The following is a 19,833-nucleotide window of genomic DNA, read 5'->3' as shown; positions in this document are numbered from 1 at the left end:
ATGACATCGAATCCGTGAAAAATTTTGCATATAAAAATTCATATTTATAGTCACAGAGGCCAGCATCCTTTTTGGTCACAACGTCGAGATCGAATATCATTATAAGAAAATAGAAAGAAAGAAAACATTACACCGTAATGGGGATTCGCCTCTGACTATTTCTACCGCGTCCTTTCCGGTGAATAAAGCTCAAGCAAGCAATTGAATAGCTAAATATACATATCCAGTTGATATTCTCATTCCACAGAATACTTGACTATTGATTTCATCCCTACCATGGACTTCTCGTCCTTTGGTTGGCAACTCCTACTAGTATGCGCAGAAGCCATGTTGGTGTGCGCAGAAACGTAATCACCTTTATGGAGGAACGAATTCACCACGATATAGTAGCGGTCTAACTTGATGCAAGGAGAAAGGGGATACTTGGATACGTACGTTGACCCAACATCGCTGACTACTACTCCCCCTTCGCCACTTCCTCCCACGAATCTGGTTTCGCTGCGAGTTGCGCACAACTTTCTAAGCTCGAGCCTCTCTTCTGATGACGTTCGTTCAAGTTATGCTCATTGCATGCGTAGTAGGGGAGAAAAAGATAAAGGTTTCGATGGTGGCTCTGGTTAACGGTACTTCACAAGCTTTCCTTTATCAGCGGATCAACTGCGACTCCAACCTGATGAAGCTTTTCATTCTCGCCTCGGCATTGAATTAATTATAGACGTAATGAAACAGCAACGAATACTGCATTATAATTTCAAGCACGTGCTCCTGAATTAATCACGATACGAATGAACAATCAATAAATGACTAAGTACGATGAAATATTTATAGATAAAAACATAGTTATAGTCAGAAGTTACGTAAGAGCAAAGCACTTGGCAACACAGGAGTACCATCCTTCAATTTATTTCTTTTATTGAATTATTGTCGTTATATGAAAGGAAGAATAATAATCAAAAAACTTCATCCATTGCATTGGCAATTAGATTATATGTACATGCTACTTTAGGTTTTCAGTTTTTTATGAAAAATTACTATACAATTGTGTTTTATTTATGACTTTGTAATATTTAAAGTAACATTATAACGGATGACATCATTTACATTTTTGTATTCATACATACAATTCGCACTTTGACCTCGTTTATTGACTTCAATGGTTGCTAGGCACCAATTATACATATTGTCAAGGAGAGAGGGAGTTAAACTTTAGCAACGTTGCCAAATTATTTTATACGAAAAAATGTAGTCTGAAAGTAGGACACTGCTTTTTCGAAAAATCGATCTCGTCTAAAGGCAGAAAAGGTTATATAGTATTCGCAAGCTGCATCATTTATTTCATTCGTGTATATAGTACCTATGTATCTGTATATATTTTGATTATTCATATTTATGTTCAATAAAATGCATCATTAGTTGGCAAATCTTTTTTCTTAATTTCATTGTAATCAAATATGTATTCATTTTGACTTCAGTTTAAAAAAAATTAATCAATATCACATTGAGAAAATATTACTGTTCATCGTATTTACACATATGTTTATTTGTATATGCATGTTTGCAATAATTCATGTAATTGTTAATAAAGAATTGAAATGCAAATCAAATTTTTAATAAAATCAACCTTCATGGTATGAGCTACAAACCAGTGTTACCAACTTGTAAAGAAAAGACTACAACTCCGTGTTGTATTTTTCATAAAACAAAACATAACGCATGCTTATAATTGACAATATGTGTATCGTATTATTATTTTGCAGTAATTAAAATTTGTGAAAGGAGTGCCAAAAATATATTATTTAATTCGTTTCATTCTATTCTATTACATTAGCACGTACATTGTGTTTGTTATCTGCTTTTAACGTTGTCATTTTTAAACTTATGCTTTAAGTGGCAATTGCTATAATAATACCTCTATGTATACTTGGTGATGCAAGTAAAAAAATTATTTAAAAATTCTATTAGCAAATGTAAAATAGAGGTTACCTCAGTAATTCATTACTAGTTGAAACATGTTTCACATGTTAATTACTCCTAGCATTTAAATTATCAATTAGAAGCTGTATTACGGAAATTGTGAAAATATTTTTTTGGTTTATTAATAAGAAATATGCTTTCATAAGGCTATAATGTTTATAAAGAATATGACGTTTATATTATTTTTCATATAATAGTATTATTACAAAACTGTTTGTACTTTTATTTCTTCCATTAATATTGTAATTCACAATCATGTTTGGTACTCTGCGTAATAAGTTTCAAACTGTGCAAGAAGGTATCTCGGCTAGGTAAACAAATACTTGTTTATATAGTTCCTATACATGAGCACATAAATATAAAAACATAGAAGGCATTTACATTTCACATAAATTGTTCATATAATTGGTTACAATATTATATGTAAATGATTATTATTATTTTAGTATCAAAGGATTGACTACTACTGAGAATCCAAGGCATAAGAAGTCAACCAATGCTCGAAATGTTAACTATCATGCTGGAGCTGATATATTGCATAGATATCAGTTGCAGTGGAACGAGTTGCACGAGCTTGCGGAAGAAAATGCAGGAAAAGCTCAAGAGGCAGACAAACTCATAGGAACTATTTATGAAAAACTTGAGCAAGAATGGAAGAACATTACATGTCTAAATAGTACCTTAGCTTACATACCCAAAATTAATAATTCAATTCAAGAATTAATGGATCAAATAGGTATATTTAACTCAAAGAGAGTTATAACAAACTATTAACAACGGCAGTAAATAATGCAAAATTTTTTTCTAAATTTTAAAGGAACTTTGCAAGAGACGTTCGAAGAAGTAGAGGGAGCTATTTATAGATTGGAAGATTTAAATGAAGTATTGGATTTACAAAGCAGACAACTAGATCATAGATTTCAGTTAGCTCTATACGAAGAAAAGAAACTAGCAGAGTTAAATATAGTTAAAGGTACAATACTACACTATTGAAAGTTACACGCAGGCAGCAAAACAAATATAATATAAAGAATTTACTGCAAAATTTACTTTAGCAAAGTTGGCTGATGAGCACGTTGAAAGAGTATCGCAACATGAAAAAAAGCAACAGAAGATGATGAAAGAAAGGCAAGAAACATTTGATGAAGTGTTTAAAGAGCAACTTGAGGAATATAAAGCAACAGGGTCTATACGTAGTATGTTTTTTATGTCATATTCATGTACTACAAAAAAAGTATTAAAATCTTTATAAATTTAATGTAATCTTTTTATTTTTTAGAGTTACCAGTGACTAAAGAGGGGCCTTCTTTAGATGAAATAGACTTAGAAGTAGATACAACAACATTCAATGATTTCCTAGAAAACTAGAATATAATTTTTTATAATTAAGTATTTAACTCATGATGTAAATATTTAAAAATATGAGAATGTACAATTTATTTTTTAAATTTCAGATTATGTATATATTGTTCAAGAAATAAATAATAATGTTACAGAAATATAATCTTTACACGAATTACAATAAGTTTATAACAATCACATTTGAACAATGTATGTTAAAATGTTCCTAGATACCACAAATAATCTACATTTAGCTTATTCTGTTTTTCAACAAATTATCAAAACAAAAATTATATAATGATTATTTTTATAGGTTACGGTCGATTTAGACATTCAGAACGCTTCAAAATACACTCCAGTACACTCGTGAAAGACGTGTGGAAACCTACCCCTAACCAAAAATAAAGTGATTCAGAAATCAAACAAAATATTTCATTAGTTAAATATATGTACCATACTTAAGAGATATAAATTTGATTGTTTCTGTCTTCATTAGCAGGTACGTAATTATTTGATATCAAGTGAGCAAAAATTGATTACATGTCAGTTAATGATGGCATCTTCTCACTATTTATGAATATATAGATAAATTTTGAATGTGAAATTTATTTCTAAACATATTATTTTCAGTACATGCCGAAAATCCCAAATTAAAGCTTAATTTTAATAAACAAAATATGTTGCCGAAACATAGGAAGAGAGAATATATTTTAGATAAGTTGCACAGAGGATTTGTAAATGTTTGCATAGCTGTTTCATTAATATCTGGTTCATTGTTAGTCTACCATGTATACGAATATATTCGATATGTACGACCACTACAGAAAAAAATGAGATTACAATCTCAAGAAGGATTACTGGCTGAAGGAAGAGCTCTTGAAGATGTAGCTGTTGAAATAGTAAAACAATCACAATAAAAATGAATGAACAAGTGAAAATGTATTATAATAAATATTACATTATGTTATAATAAATTATAACGTAGTAGTTCAGAAAACATGCATTAAATTCTGCAATAAAAAGAGTACAATATACTAAAAGTTCTTTTGTTTCAGTTGAAAGGAATGTTACATTTCATATTTTAATATTAGCTATCTTACATAAATTGTAGCATGAATAAATTTTTAGAAAATTTGTTTTATTTGAGAAGTCAGAATTGTACACATCCCATACCGTAATGTCTTCCAAATGAGTATAAAAAGACATATTGTGTATTTAAGCCCTGAGTGATTTACAAATTTGACATAAAACGAATGTGCTTTATGATATATTTAGCTATCATAAACGAAAATATAGGTTTTAATATAAAAAAGTACTATGCACGTTATGTATACAAATGTTATGTTAGACCTTTGAAATGATTTTTGTATCGGTTGCCAATTCGTATATGATTCAATGCAGAATTAAATATACCTACTGAATAAATGCTTAGGGAATAAATATTCTATTTACACTGTTCATAATCGTAAGGACTGAGTATAAATAACACATTGATATCCTTTTCATTTCAATGAACACGTTGCATGGCAGACGTTCATCAGATATTACATAAGAGTAAAACCTACTGTCTTGCATTTCACATATCGTACTTTATACAAATAATAGAAATATATAATTTTTTCATTTACAGCGAACGATTACATAACTAAAATTAAATTACTATAAATGGAAGGATTACTTCTGTTAATAACTAAAATTTCATGTTATAAAATTTGTATATTAAATAAACATTTTATGTTTAATATTTACACGTATGCAAGGTGAGTGCACATGATACATTTACAAAGTACATGGTCGATAATGTTAATTACGTTGCTTCAAACGTCCTATATTTCCATTTGAAATTGTCAAGCACATAAATTACTATTCATCATAAAGCCTAACTTTTTTTTTGAGATGCCTGATCTTCTTTCAGAATTATTGTAAGTCTTACAGAAGGCAATCATTTTTGTACACCTTCCAAAAGTAATTTTCGAGTACAAAATACATCGCTTATATGCCGGATAGTATATATACAACGTTCTTTTTCTTTCTCTTGTAATGGACATAATTTGTACTCAGTTTCTTGATAGTTCTAGCCAACCATACTTCATAAAATGGTAGTCTACAAAATTTCTTAGATGCAATATAGATACATTTTAAATTTAGAAAATGAAGAATAGATTTTATTTACACATATAAAAATCAATCAACGTAAGACTTATCGATAGGCAAATAATTGTATATCTGTCTTTTACCAATATGATACATTAAAATTAAATACATAAAAATAAAAAATTAAATAAATTCTGTACTTTTATTTAAATGCCGATGAAGCTGTTGAGCATGCTAAGAAATAGTACGGGGCTCGAAATATCGTCTTACAGAGATCAATCTTTATACCGTATTGGTATAATCTGAAGAACTGAAACTCATAGTAATCAATACTACTACTAAATTATGAAAAAAGGAAAGGATTTCTGTCAGAACTGAATAAAATAAAAGAGAATAAAAACATCTTATGTTTTTCTTAGAAATCTTAAATCTATAATCCGATCGAATACTTGCACAAACCCTGTAGCCCATAGGCTGCAACTTGAAATTTTGAAGATAAAAATCTCAAGCAGTAAATATTTACGAGTTATTAGAAGTGGGATTAGAATTCGATAATGATTCTACGCGCATGGAGTCGATTCTCGCAACAATTTTTAACGCCGGCCCCAATTTAATACTCATAGCTGACATCAGGTGATCTTCCTTGAGTAACATAAGTGCTTGACCATCGATTTCTTGAATAGCAAAATCTTCCGCGTAGTCGGCACAGCCCGGTAAACCGCGTATGAAATCGCATACTTCTCCAACCTATGTATCACATAAAGATGTTATCTCTTGAATTGTATTATTTTGTTGTAACTATGAGAGTGTGTGTGTGTGCGTTAGATTCTTACCGTCCACTTGACAGGATTAACTTTTGGCAGTATTTCGTCGACAGAAGACGTAGTAGTTGTGGTAGACAATGACTTCTCTTCTCCATTCTTCTTGATGATGTCTCCATCAATGTTTTTCGATTCAGTCTCCATCTCAGTCCACTGTTTTTCAGGTCCGTCGCGGTCTCTAGCTTCGCGTTTTTTGCTGTTCGATTCATAACTTATGATAATAATGTTCCAAACATTAGTAATTTACTTTATATTAACTCGCACGTTTATGCAGTTTCTAATATGACTAGTGTACTTTCATAATTGCTTATATATTTCTACCAACCTCTTTGCGCATCCAGTGGAACAAAATCGCTTCTCCTTTTTGAACTTAATATTCTGCTCGTCCACTAAATTACCACATGTTTCACACTTTCCGATTTGTATATTGCTCCCATCCTCGTCACTGGGATAATTGGGAGCATGCTTTTTCCCTGCGAGGAGTAAAATATTTAATCAATGCCACGATTTCAATGGGAATCTATGTACCAAACATTAGCTTTTTAAAATCTTACTTGGTGGCTCTTCGTGATTTTCTTTTTCGGACACGCTATTATTACGACTTAAAATATTACTATTCTCTTGACTAACTGTATTATTTAATGACGTTCGATTAACAGCAAATGGTTCAGATGCTGAAACAGACATATTCATAAAGATAAATATTATAACCTGTATAAGTAAATATCACGTAAAGATTCAGTTCTTTTTACCTTCTTGTATAACAAAACCTTCTATTACATGTGTAAGAACTTGTGGTTTAACCATTGCTTTCGGAGGCACATGTTTACTGTTTGCAGTAACTGGTACCGACACAGGTAATACCGCAGTCTCTTCGCTGCTGACACCGTTCGTTATAGAATTAATTGTATTCGCCAGTCCTGCCAAAGGATTGTTGCACGGTTTATCATCTGGCTTCACAGGTGAACATTCCTCATCCTTTACGACTACTTTACATTGGTCCCCATCTATACAAAACATATATGTAATTTACATCAACTAATAAATACATTATTGTCGTTAAACCAACCTGTCGCTTCTGGTTGTGGTACTGTAATCTCTTCTATCGTAAGTGGCATAGTTTCTTCCTTCTTCAAAATTTGTTTAGAATTCTCGTCGTTTGTAATCGGAACATTCGTAGTGCCTGGTAACACTAAAGAACACTCTGCTTGATGATTACGATCGGGCGATGTGATCATTATGGTGGAATTAGTATTATCGTGGGTTTGCTGATCCGTCGACTGATTTACCATAGACATTGTTTGAACCTGGGACGTCCCACTAACGATTTGACTACCAATTATTGTCGAATTGATTGCCTGAAACGTATTCTATTATAAGATATTGGCATTGTATAATGTTTGGAAAAGAATATAATATACATTACCTGTAGTGGTAACTGTTGCACCGTGGACATTGGTGATTGTTGTACTTGGTTCATTTGAGACGTGGTAGCAACTCCAACACCGACCCCTACACCGCCTACCGAAACCACAGGCATGATCGGGCGTTCTCCACCAAGGACTACACCAGATTGTTGTTGTTGCTGTATGGCCATGTTTGCTGAAAGAAAGAGTATAGCAATTAGATATTCGCATAACTTGTTATCATAACTTGTAATCACTAAATAATATATGGAACGTAATCTCACTCATTATGGGTTTAGGCTGTATTTGTTGTTGCGAGGGTTGCACTTGTTGCTGTTGATACTGTTGCTGCATTTGTTGTTGCTGCTGTGTGTGCTGTTTCTGTTGAATAAAAACCTGTTGGTGTTGTTGTTGCATTGTTTGCTGTGACTGTTGCTGTGACTGTTGCGGCGATTGCAGTGGTTTACCACGGCCTTTACCGCTACTCCCGCTTCCTTTGCCGCTCTATGTTATAGAACATAAAAAATAAAACATTTTCGTTTCATTACATGCAAACAAAAAAAAACTTGGATATGTTTTGAATCAATTGACTCGAAAATCGCAGCAGCTGAAACCGATCTTTCAACCATTGCTGGAACCATAGTAACCTGTGCATATACCGTGGCTTGTACTCCGTGAACGGTTTGCGTAGAAACGGAACTGGCAGCTCGTATATTGGCAGCTTGTACTGCTTGTAGGGAGGACGGCAGTATGCTCAATGGTCGTTGTCCACCTGTGCTCTGCTTACCCTGTTGTTGTTGCTGTTGTTGTATATCCATTACCTTTGGTTTTGCACTTGCAGCAGCAATCTGTTGTACTCCCTGGATTTGTTGTTGCGTGGCTAGTGCTGGACGAATGAGAAGAACATGTTTTATCTCTTGATCATACAATATATTATATGAACAATAAACCAACCATTGTGAGCTTGAATCGGTTGTGGACTCTGTATGAACATATCGGGCTGATTAGGACCTCTTATGAATATTTGATTGGTAAGAAATGCTGGGGGTTGAATTCCTGTCCATGCAACTTGTGGCGTTAATTGCCATGGTGCAAATTGCATGCCTCCTCTTCCGCCGGGTGGCGTAGCTGCTGGACACGTGGTATACTAAAAATATCGAAAACAATGAGCACGTGAAAATTTGAATACAAAATGCTATTGTTTATTATAGCACGGGTTTTATACATAAACGTACCTTTTGTACTTGATCTTGTTTAGCTGCAGACTGTTGTTGCTGCTGCTGTTGTATGGATGGAGGTGGTTGTGGAGAACCTAATACACCTAATTGTCCAAATACTAAAGTTTGTCCTGCTCCAGGTGTAGCAGAAGTAGGCACAGGTAAATAACCAGTAGGAAATCCTTGTACTTTAGTACCCCCAGCTGCAGGATGACCTCCACCCTGACCCGGGGTCGATGCAGTAGTCAACATGTGAGGCGTGAGTTGAGCAGCCGATTGAAATGGTTTTCCAGCTGTTATGACCTGTGAAGTATCTTATTTAGAAAAGAATTTGTATATCTATAAAATATAGCAAACCATAATTATGTTTAAATACCTGTATAGATGAAGGATTAATCCCTGCAGGATGAAGAGCCAGGTTGCTTGGCATCAATAGCGGAGTTCCTTGAGTATTATAAAGCTGCTGTAAGTGATATGCTTGGTTTTGCATAGGCTGCTGAATAACTTGTACTGCTTGCGGATGAGCAGCCATAGTAGTTATAGTTGTTGCTCCTGGTTGACCAGATAAGGTCATAGACACTCCACCAACACCTTGCTGTTGATGTTGCATTGATACTGCAACAGCACCCTACAACATTTTTATAATTTTACAAATTCTGTTTTGATACATCCTCACACTTTTTCTTATTCTCCAAGAAATTTTCACCTGTTGCTGAGGCATGATTGCTGCTACCTGTGGCTGCACTTGAACTTGCGTGGGAACAACATTGTGTCCACTATTAGACTGCTGTTGCTGAGACTGTTGTTGCTGCTGCTGCTGCTGTTGAACTTGTTGTTGCACTTGTTGCTGAACTTGCTGTTGAACTTGTTGTTGAACCTGTTGCTGAACTTGCATTTGCTGTTGCGATTGCACTTGCTGCTGAATTTGTTGTTGTGGCTGAACCTGTTGGGACTGTACTTGTTGCTGCGGTTGTTGTACTTGTTGTTGTTGAGCAGATTGTTGCTGAACATGCTGTTGTTGTTGTTGTACATTTTGTTGTTGTTGAATATCATGGGCTGCAATCATCATTTGTTGCTGAGGCTGTTGTTGTTGCTGTTGTTGAGGTTGCTGTTGTTGTTGTTGTTGTTGTTGAGGCTGTTGTTGCTGTTGTGTTTGTTGTTGCTGATTTTGAGAGATTCCAATTGGTTTAACATCTGTCATGTTTTCCAACACCTTTTTATTATTTGAGATTAAACTTCCTCTCAAAAGAAGTATTGTTCTCTGTTATTAAATTTTCAACAAGTAAATGTCTTTTTTCCTTGCCATTGTATATAGATATTTTTCATTAAATAAGCACTTTTAATCTTTTCAACTTGCAGCACCTAAAAAAAAAATTGTCTTTCTTATTGGAGTTCTGTTTGAAGTTGCTGAATACATTACATAAATTCAATTGCAATAAATTATCTACGAACACAATAGTTAAATATATATTATGATTTTACTCATAATTAAGATTAAATACTATTTGTATAAATAATTCATTTAAACGAATAACATACATATAAGAATTAGATACTATCAGAATGAGATTAAATAGTATTTGTATAAATAATTCATTCAAACGAATAATATACATATAAGAATAAGCCTGTTTTTATATTTAAGATCTCGTATAATTCTATGTATATATATGTATACAGACTCTTCAAATATTAAACAATCATACGCGCGTGTTGTGCTCATAGGTTTTTAATTTCGTAATGCAGCACCAATCATGTTTTGTGTTGCGAAAGATAATCGAATAAGTTTTACGTATTAAAGTCATCGTTCATAACCTTAATATTTTAGTTACACGTGGACTATCACGATTTTAAATTCGAATCTCGTCGGATCACGACTGTTTGACGTGTTGACAAAAGAAGTGTGAAAGTGGGGTGTTTAAAGTGACCAGTTTTTTACTAACAATGTAAGTGTTCTGTGATAATTGTTCTTTGCATATTTAACAAAATAGTAGTAGTTAGTTTATTTTGCACAAACGCATAAAATTTTGCATCTGATACTTTTCGCGTTCTAGTATGGAATCATAATGTATATTACAAACTAAATATGTAATTTTGTACATTAGTGATAGCATTCTTCGATTAGCTGATAAATACTGTTTTTACTTTACGCATATTGTATTTTTTAAGTGTTTTATGTCGTAAAAATGAGAGATAACCTTCAAGTGGATATTGTAGGCAATATCTCGAAATTCTATTAGAATGACGGTAACAAGAATTTTGGTAATACAATGGTTTAATTATTCATTGCTTGCATAACAATTAACAATGCGTAAATCATATTAAAAGAGAGTTTAAAAATATTTGTGAATTAATTTTCGATAAGATAATAACGTTGAAAAGTTTTATTTGATTTATATATGTTATCTACAGCATAAAAGTCTGTAATCATCTCATCCAAAGTGTTAGTCGTTACATTTTAAAGTGAAAGAATTAAAACTGATTATTTTATGTAAGTTTGAAAACTGATTTTGCATGTATGTACATATCGATGCTAATGTTTCATAATAGTTATACGAGATATATAAATCATTGAATAAGTAGCTACATTTTAATCAAGTTGAAAAATTAGTTTCCATAGAAATCCAGCATTAACAAATATTAGAATTTGAATATTTATGAACATAGAGCATACTCTAACCTGTAAAGCATAGCTAAAGCAATATGTAAATGAAGTTCAACGTTTTATTGCATCGTGTATACAGTGCAGATCGTAAACAAAAGAAAAAACCCTTTTTCATAGATTATTCATCGTAACTATGAAGTTGTATAAGTAAAAAGCATCTGTAGTACACCGTAAGTCATAAAAACGAAGGACGGTGAGACTTGGAGGCGAAACGAGATAAAAAAAATGGTCTCAGATGGTAAGGAAGGGAGCTGTTTCTGCGAAAAAGCTTCGAAATATCGACGAACTGAGAATGTACAGATACGGTCCATCTTGAGATCGGAGAGAGGAAGGAACAAAATGTCGTCTCGCCAGTACCTCCATAATTAGTGGCCGGACGAGGAGGGTCGACGGGAAAGGGGGAAGAGCATTTCTCTGAGCGGGAAATACGATTGAAAGGCGGGCTGAAGGGGGAGGCAAGGAGAAGGGGGACAAGAAAAATAAGAGAGAGAGAGAGAGAGAGAGAGAAGGGGAGAAACAACTGGTGATAGGGGGCGGTTGACAACATGGATTTCGCCATAATGGTAATAACGACGGACAATGATAATAACAACACGCGCGGGTCTCTCATGAAAGTGTTCTTACAATGTACATTTATACACCGTGGGAATTGAAATACGCGGAAAAAACAGTAGAATCGTGTCTCGCTGAATACGGTACAGCGCGTCCCTAACGCCGACATATTGGATTACAAAATAAAGCACGTTCGAAGATCCGGCGGGACGTAACACACCGTAGTTGTTATATACTCGATGACTGTCTTTCGGTAACTCTCCGGTGAGGTTATCCTTGAGCATACACGACGGCAATCGGTTTGGAAATACGAACTAGATGGGTCTACAGGGGAATTAAAAAGCATCGAAAGCACGCAAGACGGCACAGAGTTTTAGGAACTTGTTCAGGTACTCACATGGCGACTGCGCAGTCACACCTATCACGTTTTCGAACACGCCGTGGACACTCACCGCCACCGATTCCACTGTTAACAAGACCGAACTTTCTAACGTGCACTATCGCCTTCGAGAAAAAGAAAATAACAACACTGGGCGAATTTTAAACAAAGTTTTTGTTATACGTTGACGTCGCGAGCTTTCGTGAGCATTCGCAGTCGCATTCGTTGTCTGCCTCCCTGCTCCCACACGATCTACAGAACCCCTCGCTTCTCTCCGTTCCTCCCTCCCCTCGCCACCCCTCTCCATGTCTAGTCCCCACCACATGGTCACTTATAACCTCACCTCTCCCGTCCCGTACCGTATCCTCGTTCGCCCATTGGTCCAGTGAGGACAAATCCCAAAGGCATCGTTTGCGCTGTGAAAGGCGGGGCCATTGGATATGGTGGCTGCGGGCGCATGCCCCGTAACGGTACTCATACTCTTACTTCGGACTTACACAGATTCCGTTTACCAACACACGAGCACGCTGCTCGATGTACGTACATCCGATTATAGTCCGCGGAATATTTCGCAGTATACTCAACGATACCATCAGGGGCGAACGAAACCGAACTTTCACCCCAGACGTTACAGGGTACGCGATATTGTTTATACTTATTTTTATCGATCGCTCTTATTTGTTTCGCAGGAACATTTCCGGAAGACTGTATGCAATCCAAATGTTTTCCCATCATTTTTTCACTCTTGTCTGGAAAAATAATTTCCTCTTTGGTATACATTTACATCTTATCAGTTTTTATATTAACACCAAGTATACGTGTGTGTGTAGTCAGCAAAAAAACATTTATTAAAAAATTCCTGAATTATGGATGAAGGAAATCGTTAACAAATATTATGCTGTAATTGTTAGCGCGTGTACCAGTTTTCAGTTGTATTCGTAAAGCCGGAACATCGACATATATGTACATGTGTACTTTGTAATGTATGAAATTTGATAAGCCGAACGGAAAATATATTCCTACTTATTAAATGCCGTTTTTCAATGAGAAATGCGGTACAATTTAAAATGAATATATTTGTTCGCTCTAAGTTTATCAAATTAAATTTCAAAATAGTACGATCAGAGATTTTTAAATTAATATTTGCCTTCGCATATCTAACACCCGAATTTCAAGATCGCCAGGTACGCTCCTGTCACAGCTGTTTCTAAGCCGAGCTTATACTGCCCTGCTCAAAACCCCGTAATGTGATTTCGTTCGGGATTGGTCCTTCGCGTCTATGTAGTGGACCTCTGTCCAATCCGTAGAAAGTATGTCCTGCATTTTTTTCGCCATTCAGAAAACGAAAGGCGATACTCGTTTGTGCGAATACATATCGACTACCTGGAGTTTCCTGTATTCCACCATCGACTTGGCCCGCTAAAACTGTGATTCCAATGGGGAATACCAGAGCGTTCTACATAGTGCCATGACAATTCTTTCCTCGTATCGATCTCAAGCTCGAGATCTCAGCTGGTTCTAATTGCGGACCTATTTCAGGACCTCTCGACCGCATCGGTCCAATATTCGTCGCCAAGTATCGTTTGTGTCCCCAAGAATCCGAAAACCAAAATATTTGCAATATTCCATCGGATATTGTAAAAGCAAAAATTTCTTTCGCGGACTAGATACAATAATTCCCGGAACAAGCAAAGCCAGAGGAGTGGGGTGGTCTCGAAAAGATCGAAACGCGTCCGATTTATCGGTCATCTTCCAATACCGGTCATGGATTTCGACAAAGAAACACACGGCGGTAGGACGTTGGCGCGTCGAAGGGTAGGAAGAGTCGTGGCTGCGCCACGCAACCACGTCCCTACGGCGGCATGTTCTTTCTCCCTCTCATTCTCTCTCTCGCTCCCACCCTCTCTCGCGCGGAACACATCGTTACAGAAAGGGGTCGGGTGATTGTGTCTGTGCGTGGGTCGAGAGAAACGGCGACAGCCTATAGTCCGGTTCGCGGCGAGGTTAGGAAAATTACAATATATTCCGCGGGAGGAAGCGTGGCGGCGAGGAACGCTAGTTTCTCGTTCGACCGATAGAGCGTACGGACGGGGGAAGGTGGGGGAACGCGGCAGCCAATGGTTTAGGTCGACCGGGGTTGCCAAGGTAACAAGTTAATGATTCGAGCCGCCACTAAGAAATTAGCGTTCGCGGTCTGTCGGCGGTGTCGCGCATGCGTCCTCCGTGCGAAACCGTTCGCTATGTATATTCTAGCTGGCTGGCACCGATATATACCCGTTTTTCACATCCACAAGTAAACCGTTTCCCTCTGCGTACGTACGAAACGTACCGTTGGTGTAGGTACTTGGCGATCGTTGTGTTGGTCCTTCGTGTTATAGCCGCGGAGCCATCTGAATGCGAGTGTACGTACACGAACGGAGAGAGATGTGTTGGCGCGATCACGCACATACAGTGGGCACACGAATGTGTCGGGAAGCCTGTTACGTCCATACAAAGAAAGAAACGTACGGCGTTTCAGTCGTCGCGACGATTGGTCCCCTTCCCACTCTAGTCTCCTTGTTGGCTTCTCTGTTTTCCATTCGCGTTGTCCTCTTCCCCCTCCCTCTGCCCGATACGGATTTGCATCTCCGTCCATCTGTCTCTCTCTCGAGCCATCCTTTCTCGTCGCACCTACGACCCCTCTACCCCTGACCTTATTTTCCCCACCGTTCTTCACGCGGGAATCGTAATTCAACCACGCGTCGCCTCCTCGCGAATCCTCTTGAACGACACACACGCGTCCAGGGTGGGGGGGCGCGGCGACCAAGAAAAAGGTGGGGGGAGGAAGTAGGAGGAGGAGGAGGGGAGTTGCCCATAATCGTGGATTATAATATTCGATGTCCGTCGATCAGGAGAGGAGTTAGCGTGTAGAAAATGGAAGCAGCCGGGGGCACGTAATTACGCCACGCCTGGTCCTCGGCATGCGACCGCCGATACCTCCGCTTCGACACGAAATTCCCTCTTCCTTTTCCTATATCGCGGATCACGCACCCTCCATCGTTCTCCGTTTATTCTTTTTAATTGCTCGCAAGTACTCCTTATCCAACAGTTTCTTAATTGATCTTTTTGAATCGGGGAAACCAGCTCGCGGACGTCGAATATTCATTTCGACGAGCACCCCTCGCCCGCGACCATGCCAGCGAATATTTCGCCGGGGAGCATTCGTTGCAAAATGTATTAATGATTTCCAGCACATTGGTTTCATCGGGCGAACCTGTTGATTCTCTTCTTCGAAGGAGGAAAGTGGTTTCGTAATTGAGTATCGTTTTGTTTAATAAACGTTTTGCTGCAAACGAGATGTCCAGAAATATTGTATCGTCTTGTTGTAGGCTGCAGCCGAGTATACTAAAATGTTTAAACGATGTTTAAACGATGAGGTTAATCGAGATTTTGTTTTATACAGGTCCGATAGGGTGACATTTTCCTCGGTTTCAGTTTCGAAAAATATCCATGGACGTCCGTGTATTAATTCCTAATCGAAAACTATCATAGCGATCTCTTCGTTGTCTTTACTTTGTGTAATAATCGTTAATTATTTCTGCAGAAATAATTAACGAATTTGTCACACCGATATTTCTGTTGTAATTCAAGAGAAATCCAGCCGCAGATCGTTCTAGATCACTTTCGCCGCGCGCGATCTTTAGCCGCGTTATGGGAATGTCGCGTTTCAATTAGCGGAGCCCTCATTCCGAGAATATCATTCCGGACACCTAAATTTACCTTAATCGTGCGATATGAACCGCGGCCAACGGGGACAACTTTTATCGGGTCAGTTCGACGAAACTGATTTAATCATGGAGACTTTTTCGGGGGGCTCGCGAATCCCTCCGGCTCGACTGCAGCGACGATCGCTAGATCATCGATTTGCGAACGGGAGATCGACCATGATCGGTGACGATTTCTCGGATGCGATCGGTTAGAAAAAGAATGCGAAATCTTCTTGCAGAAAAGATGAGTTCGCGTTGCTTGTTCCGCACTCTTCGCAACGCCTCGAGTTTTCGCTCGTTCTCCACGAGTGTGAAACCGGCGTTCACCTCCGACAGATACCAAGTGCAGCGTGGTCCTTACGCGAAGATCCAGAGCACCCACGTGTCCTTCTTCAACGATCTACTCGGTCAGAACAGGGTGATCTCGGACCCTGAGGAATGCGAGAGCTACAACATCGATTACTCGAAGATCGTTCGAGGTAAGGACAAACGGGTCGTAACCCATCGATCATCCTAATCTCTCAGGAATTATCGAATCTAATATACCGCTGCACCGACAGAATCTCTCTAGTCGTTAGCGTAGCCGCGTTGCAAAACAATCGCGGCGTTGTATCCTATCTGGAAGAAGCAGGCTTTACTCGATTAACTTGAAACTGGTTTGAGATAACAGGAAGACAGACTTAATCAGAACCGCATTGCGATCACGATTGCCGGATCCGATCTGGACAAAAATTTCTGCAACTTCTGATTGCAGGGAAGAGCAGTCTGGTCTTAAAACCGAAGACCACGGAGGAAGTGTCCGCCATATTGAAATACTGCAACAAGAATCGGTTGGCCGTGTGTCCTCAAAGCGGTAACACCGGTCTCGTTGGCGGCAGTGTCCCGGTATTCGACGAGATCGTTGTTTCGATGAAGCTGATGAATAAGATCATCGAAACGAACGAGCTGGCAGGTTAGTAGTCATTCGCTATCGGATCGCGTCGCGATTCCGCCGGGCTGACCGAGCAATCGCGAATCCAACCGAGACGAAGGCGGCTAGACGACGTCTTCGCCTGTTTCACTTTTTCCTCATGATCCTTAACCGGCAGGGGTGTTGACCTGCGAGGCCGGCTGCGTGTTAGAGAATCTGGACAATCATTTATCGGACGTAGGCTTGATGATGCCGATCGATCTCGGCGCTAAAGGTAGTTGCTTGATCGGCGGTTGCGTGTCGACGAATGCTGGCGGTCTGAGGCTTCTTCGTTACGGCAATCTGCACGGGAACGTGCTGGGTCTCGAGGCTGTGAGTGTCCAAAAATATTCAGTCGAAAGACGTAAATACTACAAAATATCGAAATCGAAAATGTTCGGTGTAACATAGAAGCTAATTGGCGTTTATCCGTCTTTCGATAATCCTGGACAATCGCATGATGCGTAACGTTTGCCGCAGCGCGTTTGCCACAGTTTACACACTTTCCTTCACCACAGACGAACACGTTTTTACTCCAACACCAATTCGTCAAGTCAAATCCAAAGGTCGCGATCTCGAGTCGACGTCTGTTCCAGGTGAAGGCGAACGGCGACGTGGTCGACTGTCTGAACACGCTCAAGAAGAACAACACCGGCTACCATTTGAAACATATGTTCATAGGGTCCGAGGGAACCCTGGGAATCGTGACGAAAGTCGCCATTCAGTGTCCACCGCTTCCCAGATCCGTGAACGTCGCGTTTTTAGGTATGAGAACAGAGAAAGGATTTCAACGCCTTCCGCTTATTCTTCGGCAAAGCGTGATCCCGTTTCGCTTCCAGGACTTAACAGTTTCGACAAGGTCCTCAAGGCGTTTCAGCTGGCGAAGAGGGAGCTGGGGGAGATTCTATCCTCCTACGAGATGATGGACAAGTTGTCGCTGGACGTGTCGATGGACGCGTTCGATCTGAAGAGTCCGCTGATCTCGGTGCCCGGAGGACACGAGTTTTACATCCTGCTGGAGACTTCCGGTAGCAACGTGACCCACGACGAAGCGAAGCTCGCGTCCTTCGTGGAGAAGGCGCTCGCGGACGACGTGATCGAGGATGGTACTCTAACGTCGGACCCTGCTAAAGTAAAAGTTAGTAGCTCGGTTGACACGGAACCTGGATACGTAGAAGTTCACCTAATCCTTGTCCATCGTAGCATGCGGATCACGCTTCGATCTAAAGATCCTATCACGATGATAAGGAGTCCCGAAAAGCTTCGATACATCGATGAGAATATGTAACAAATGGTTTGCCTTGTTTTATGCGTAGAATATATGGTCGCTTAGGGAGCGAATCAGCGAAGGAGTCCTGCGGGAAGGATACGTATTCAAGTATGATGTCTCGATACCTCTGCCGTCTTTCTACAAAGTGATCGAGATGCTCAGGGACCGCGTGCGCGATCCCCGCGTCATAAGGATTAGCGGTTACGGTCATTTAGGTACGGCAGAACAGTCGATCGAGAGGGTCGATGTAATTGTTGATAAATTTTACGTGAATTATAGGCGATGGAAACATCCACGTGCAAGTTTCGATACCAAACTATGAGGCCGATATCGCGGCGCAGTTGCAGCCCTTCATCTTCGAATATGTGTCCAGTCTTCGTGGCAGTGTTAGCGCTGAACATGGCATTGGTTTCTCCAAAACCAAGTATCTCCATATGAGCAGAACATCGTCGGAGATCGAACTGATGCACGAGTTGAAGAATATGATGGATCCGAACGGCATCCTCAATCCGTATAAAGTTCTATATCCGATCAAGCCGGCATCGTAATTCATTTTACTGCGATAATAATAATATTAATACTAATAATATTAATAATAATAATAATAATAACAATAATAAATAATCTTTTAGTGTAAAACAGAAGTAAAAAAAATACTAAGACAACAAATACAATTCTGTACATATAACTTTAAAATACTAAGAAAAAAATAGTTCGGTTCTTAATCCGTGAACGTTTAGAACTATTTCCTTTTTGTGAAATTAACGTGTACAATAGAAGTGATTTTTACAGCAATTACATAAATTTAAATTTTTAGCATTAAACATTGTAATATATTATTGAAATGTGTAGTGAATGATACATTGATACATTCCTGAATCTATTTCATCGAATCCTGAATTTTATGTGTGACAAAAGTATATAAATAATTTTTGAAAAAAAAACATATTTTTATACTTATTTATTATACCCTAGTTATAGAATTAGATCATTTCTCAAAACGTTTTATAAATTCACAAAATAATTATTTTCGCACATTATTTTAAGCGAGATTTATAATTTGACGAAATTGTTAAAAATTACCGCGTTTTACCACGCATGCGTGAGAAAAACTGTGGTTAATCCTATTTTATCGACTCTGCGAGCAGTGTACAGATTATTATGTAGAGGACGCTATCGTCCAGTGGATTGCAGAAAGAGACGTATGCATGTACATACATCATATTGTAAATATGTATGTACAATGTTCGGAAGATAAACAAAGTAATCTTCGCACGATAGCGATATTCGAAGTGAATTTTCACATGCGGTACATGAAAATATGTTTGTAATTAATAAGAATAACATTCAAATTGTCCGCTTAATCTTTCGAATATCAATACACGATCGTTCGCGATCAAAGTTCAAATTATTCTTCGA

The 19,833-nt window shown here is 38.2% G+C and overlaps 3 protein-coding genes and 1 long non-coding RNA gene across 10 annotated transcripts; 3 read left to right on the top strand and 1 right to left on the bottom strand.

The window, feature by feature from the left end:
* The first annotated feature begins 264 nt into the window (after window positions 1-264).
* Dysb (dystrobrevin binding protein dysbindin) lies at window positions 265-3,478 on the top strand. Of its 2 annotated transcripts, none has more exons than XM_033485252.2 (5): window positions 265-431; window positions 2,421-2,710; window positions 2,792-2,947; window positions 3,030-3,170; window positions 3,254-3,478. In XM_033485252.2, the coding sequence occupies exons 1-5, from the start codon at window positions 403-405 to the stop codon at window positions 3,340-3,342; spliced, it is 705 nt and encodes a 234-aa protein (XP_033341143.1). In that variant the 5' UTR covers window positions 265-402; the 3' UTR covers window positions 3,343-3,478. The 2 variants fall into 2 exon arrangements, with proteins under 2 accessions (XP_033341143.1, XP_033341142.1); XM_033485251.2 differs by lacking the exon at window positions 265-431 and adding an exon at window positions 1,650-2,285.
* A 753-nt stretch (window positions 3,479-4,231) lies between these two features.
* Window positions 4,232-5,601, top strand: LOC143259879 (uncharacterized). The gene is made up of 2 exons (XR_013033905.1): window positions 4,232-5,075; window positions 5,231-5,601. It is a non-coding gene; the product is annotated as an uncharacterized LOC143259879 (long non-coding RNA).
* On the bottom strand, window positions 5,012-12,704 carry LOC117229273 (uncharacterized). Of its 6 annotated transcripts, none has more exons than XM_033485659.2 (14): window positions 12,468-12,704; window positions 9,560-10,215; window positions 9,230-9,481; window positions 8,872-9,156; window positions 8,591-8,783; window positions 8,296-8,522; window positions 7,921-8,140; window positions 7,657-7,832; window positions 7,300-7,600; window positions 6,983-7,237; window positions 6,785-6,904; window positions 6,556-6,703; window positions 6,243-6,441; window positions 5,012-6,156 (listed from the first exon to the last, which is right to left on the bottom strand). In XM_033485659.2, the coding sequence occupies exons 2-14, from the start codon at window positions 10,052-10,054 to the stop codon at window positions 5,929-5,931; spliced, it is 3,099 nt and encodes a 1,032-aa protein (XP_033341550.1). In that variant the 5' UTR covers window positions 10,055-10,215; window positions 12,468-12,704; the 3' UTR covers window positions 5,012-5,928. The 6 variants fall into 6 exon arrangements, with proteins under 6 accessions (XP_033341550.1, XP_033341547.1, XP_033341551.1 ...); XM_033485656.2 differs by having other exon boundaries at window positions 8,284-8,522; window positions 12,468-12,703; XM_033485660.2 differs by having other exon boundaries at window positions 6,243-6,426; window positions 8,284-8,522; window positions 12,468-12,703.
* On the top strand, window positions 10,662-19,360 carry D2hgdh (D-2-hydroxyglutaric acid dehydrogenase). Its single transcript, XM_033485663.2, has 8 exons — window positions 10,662-10,799; window positions 16,435-16,674; window positions 16,950-17,147; window positions 17,284-17,477; window positions 17,741-17,909; window positions 17,984-18,282; window positions 18,461-18,629; window positions 18,694-19,360. The coding sequence occupies exons 2-8, from the start codon at window positions 16,440-16,442 to the stop codon at window positions 18,960-18,962; spliced, it is 1,533 nt and encodes a 510-aa protein (XP_033341554.2). The 5' UTR covers window positions 10,662-10,799; window positions 16,435-16,439; the 3' UTR covers window positions 18,963-19,360.
* Window positions 19,361-19,833: the final 473 nt, after the last annotated feature.

The sequence above is a fragment of the Megalopta genalis genome, chromosome 7, assembly GCF_051020955.1.
Source record: "Megalopta genalis isolate 19385.01 chromosome 7, iyMegGena1_principal, whole genome shotgun sequence".
Taxonomy (NCBI): Eukaryota; Metazoa; Arthropoda; class Insecta; order Hymenoptera; family Halictidae; genus Megalopta; species Megalopta genalis.
Note: the sequence above shows the minus strand (reverse complement) of the source record. Positions and strands in the feature narration are given on the sequence as shown.

Coding starts and splice junctions, on each gene's coding strand:
- LOC117229273 (XM_033485656.2), bottom strand. CDS start 10,054: ATGACAGATGTTAAACCAATTGGAATCTCTCAAAATCAGCAACAACAA. Junction 6,704..6,784: donor AAATCACGAAGAGCCACCAA/GTAAGATTTTAA, acceptor TACTCCTCGCAG/GGAAAAAGCATGCTCCCAAT. Junction 6,157..6,242: donor TTAATCCTGTCAAGTGGACG/GTAAGAATCTAA, acceptor TGTGATACATAG/GTTGGAGAAGTATGCGATTT.
- Dysb (XM_033485251.2), top strand. CDS start 2,230: ATGTTTGGTACTCTGCGTAATAAGTTTCAAACTGTGCAAGAAGGTATC. Junction 2,711..2,791: donor AGAATTAATGGATCAAATAG/GTATATTTAACT, acceptor TAAATTTTAAAG/GAACTTTGCAAGAGACGTTC. Junction 3,171..3,253: donor AGCAACAGGGTCTATACGTA/GTATGTTTTTTA, acceptor TTTATTTTTTAG/AGTTACCAGTGACTAAAGAG.
- D2hgdh (XM_033485663.2), top strand. CDS start 16,440: ATGAGTTCGCGTTGCTTGTTCCGCACTCTTCGCAACGCCTCGAGTTTT. Junction 16,675..16,949: donor TTACTCGAAGATCGTTCGAG/GTAAGGACAAAC, acceptor TTCTGATTGCAG/GGAAGAGCAGTCTGGTCTTA. Junction 17,478..17,740: donor ACGTGCTGGGTCTCGAGGCT/GTGAGTGTCCAA, acceptor CGTCTGTTCCAG/GTGAAGGCGAACGGCGACGT.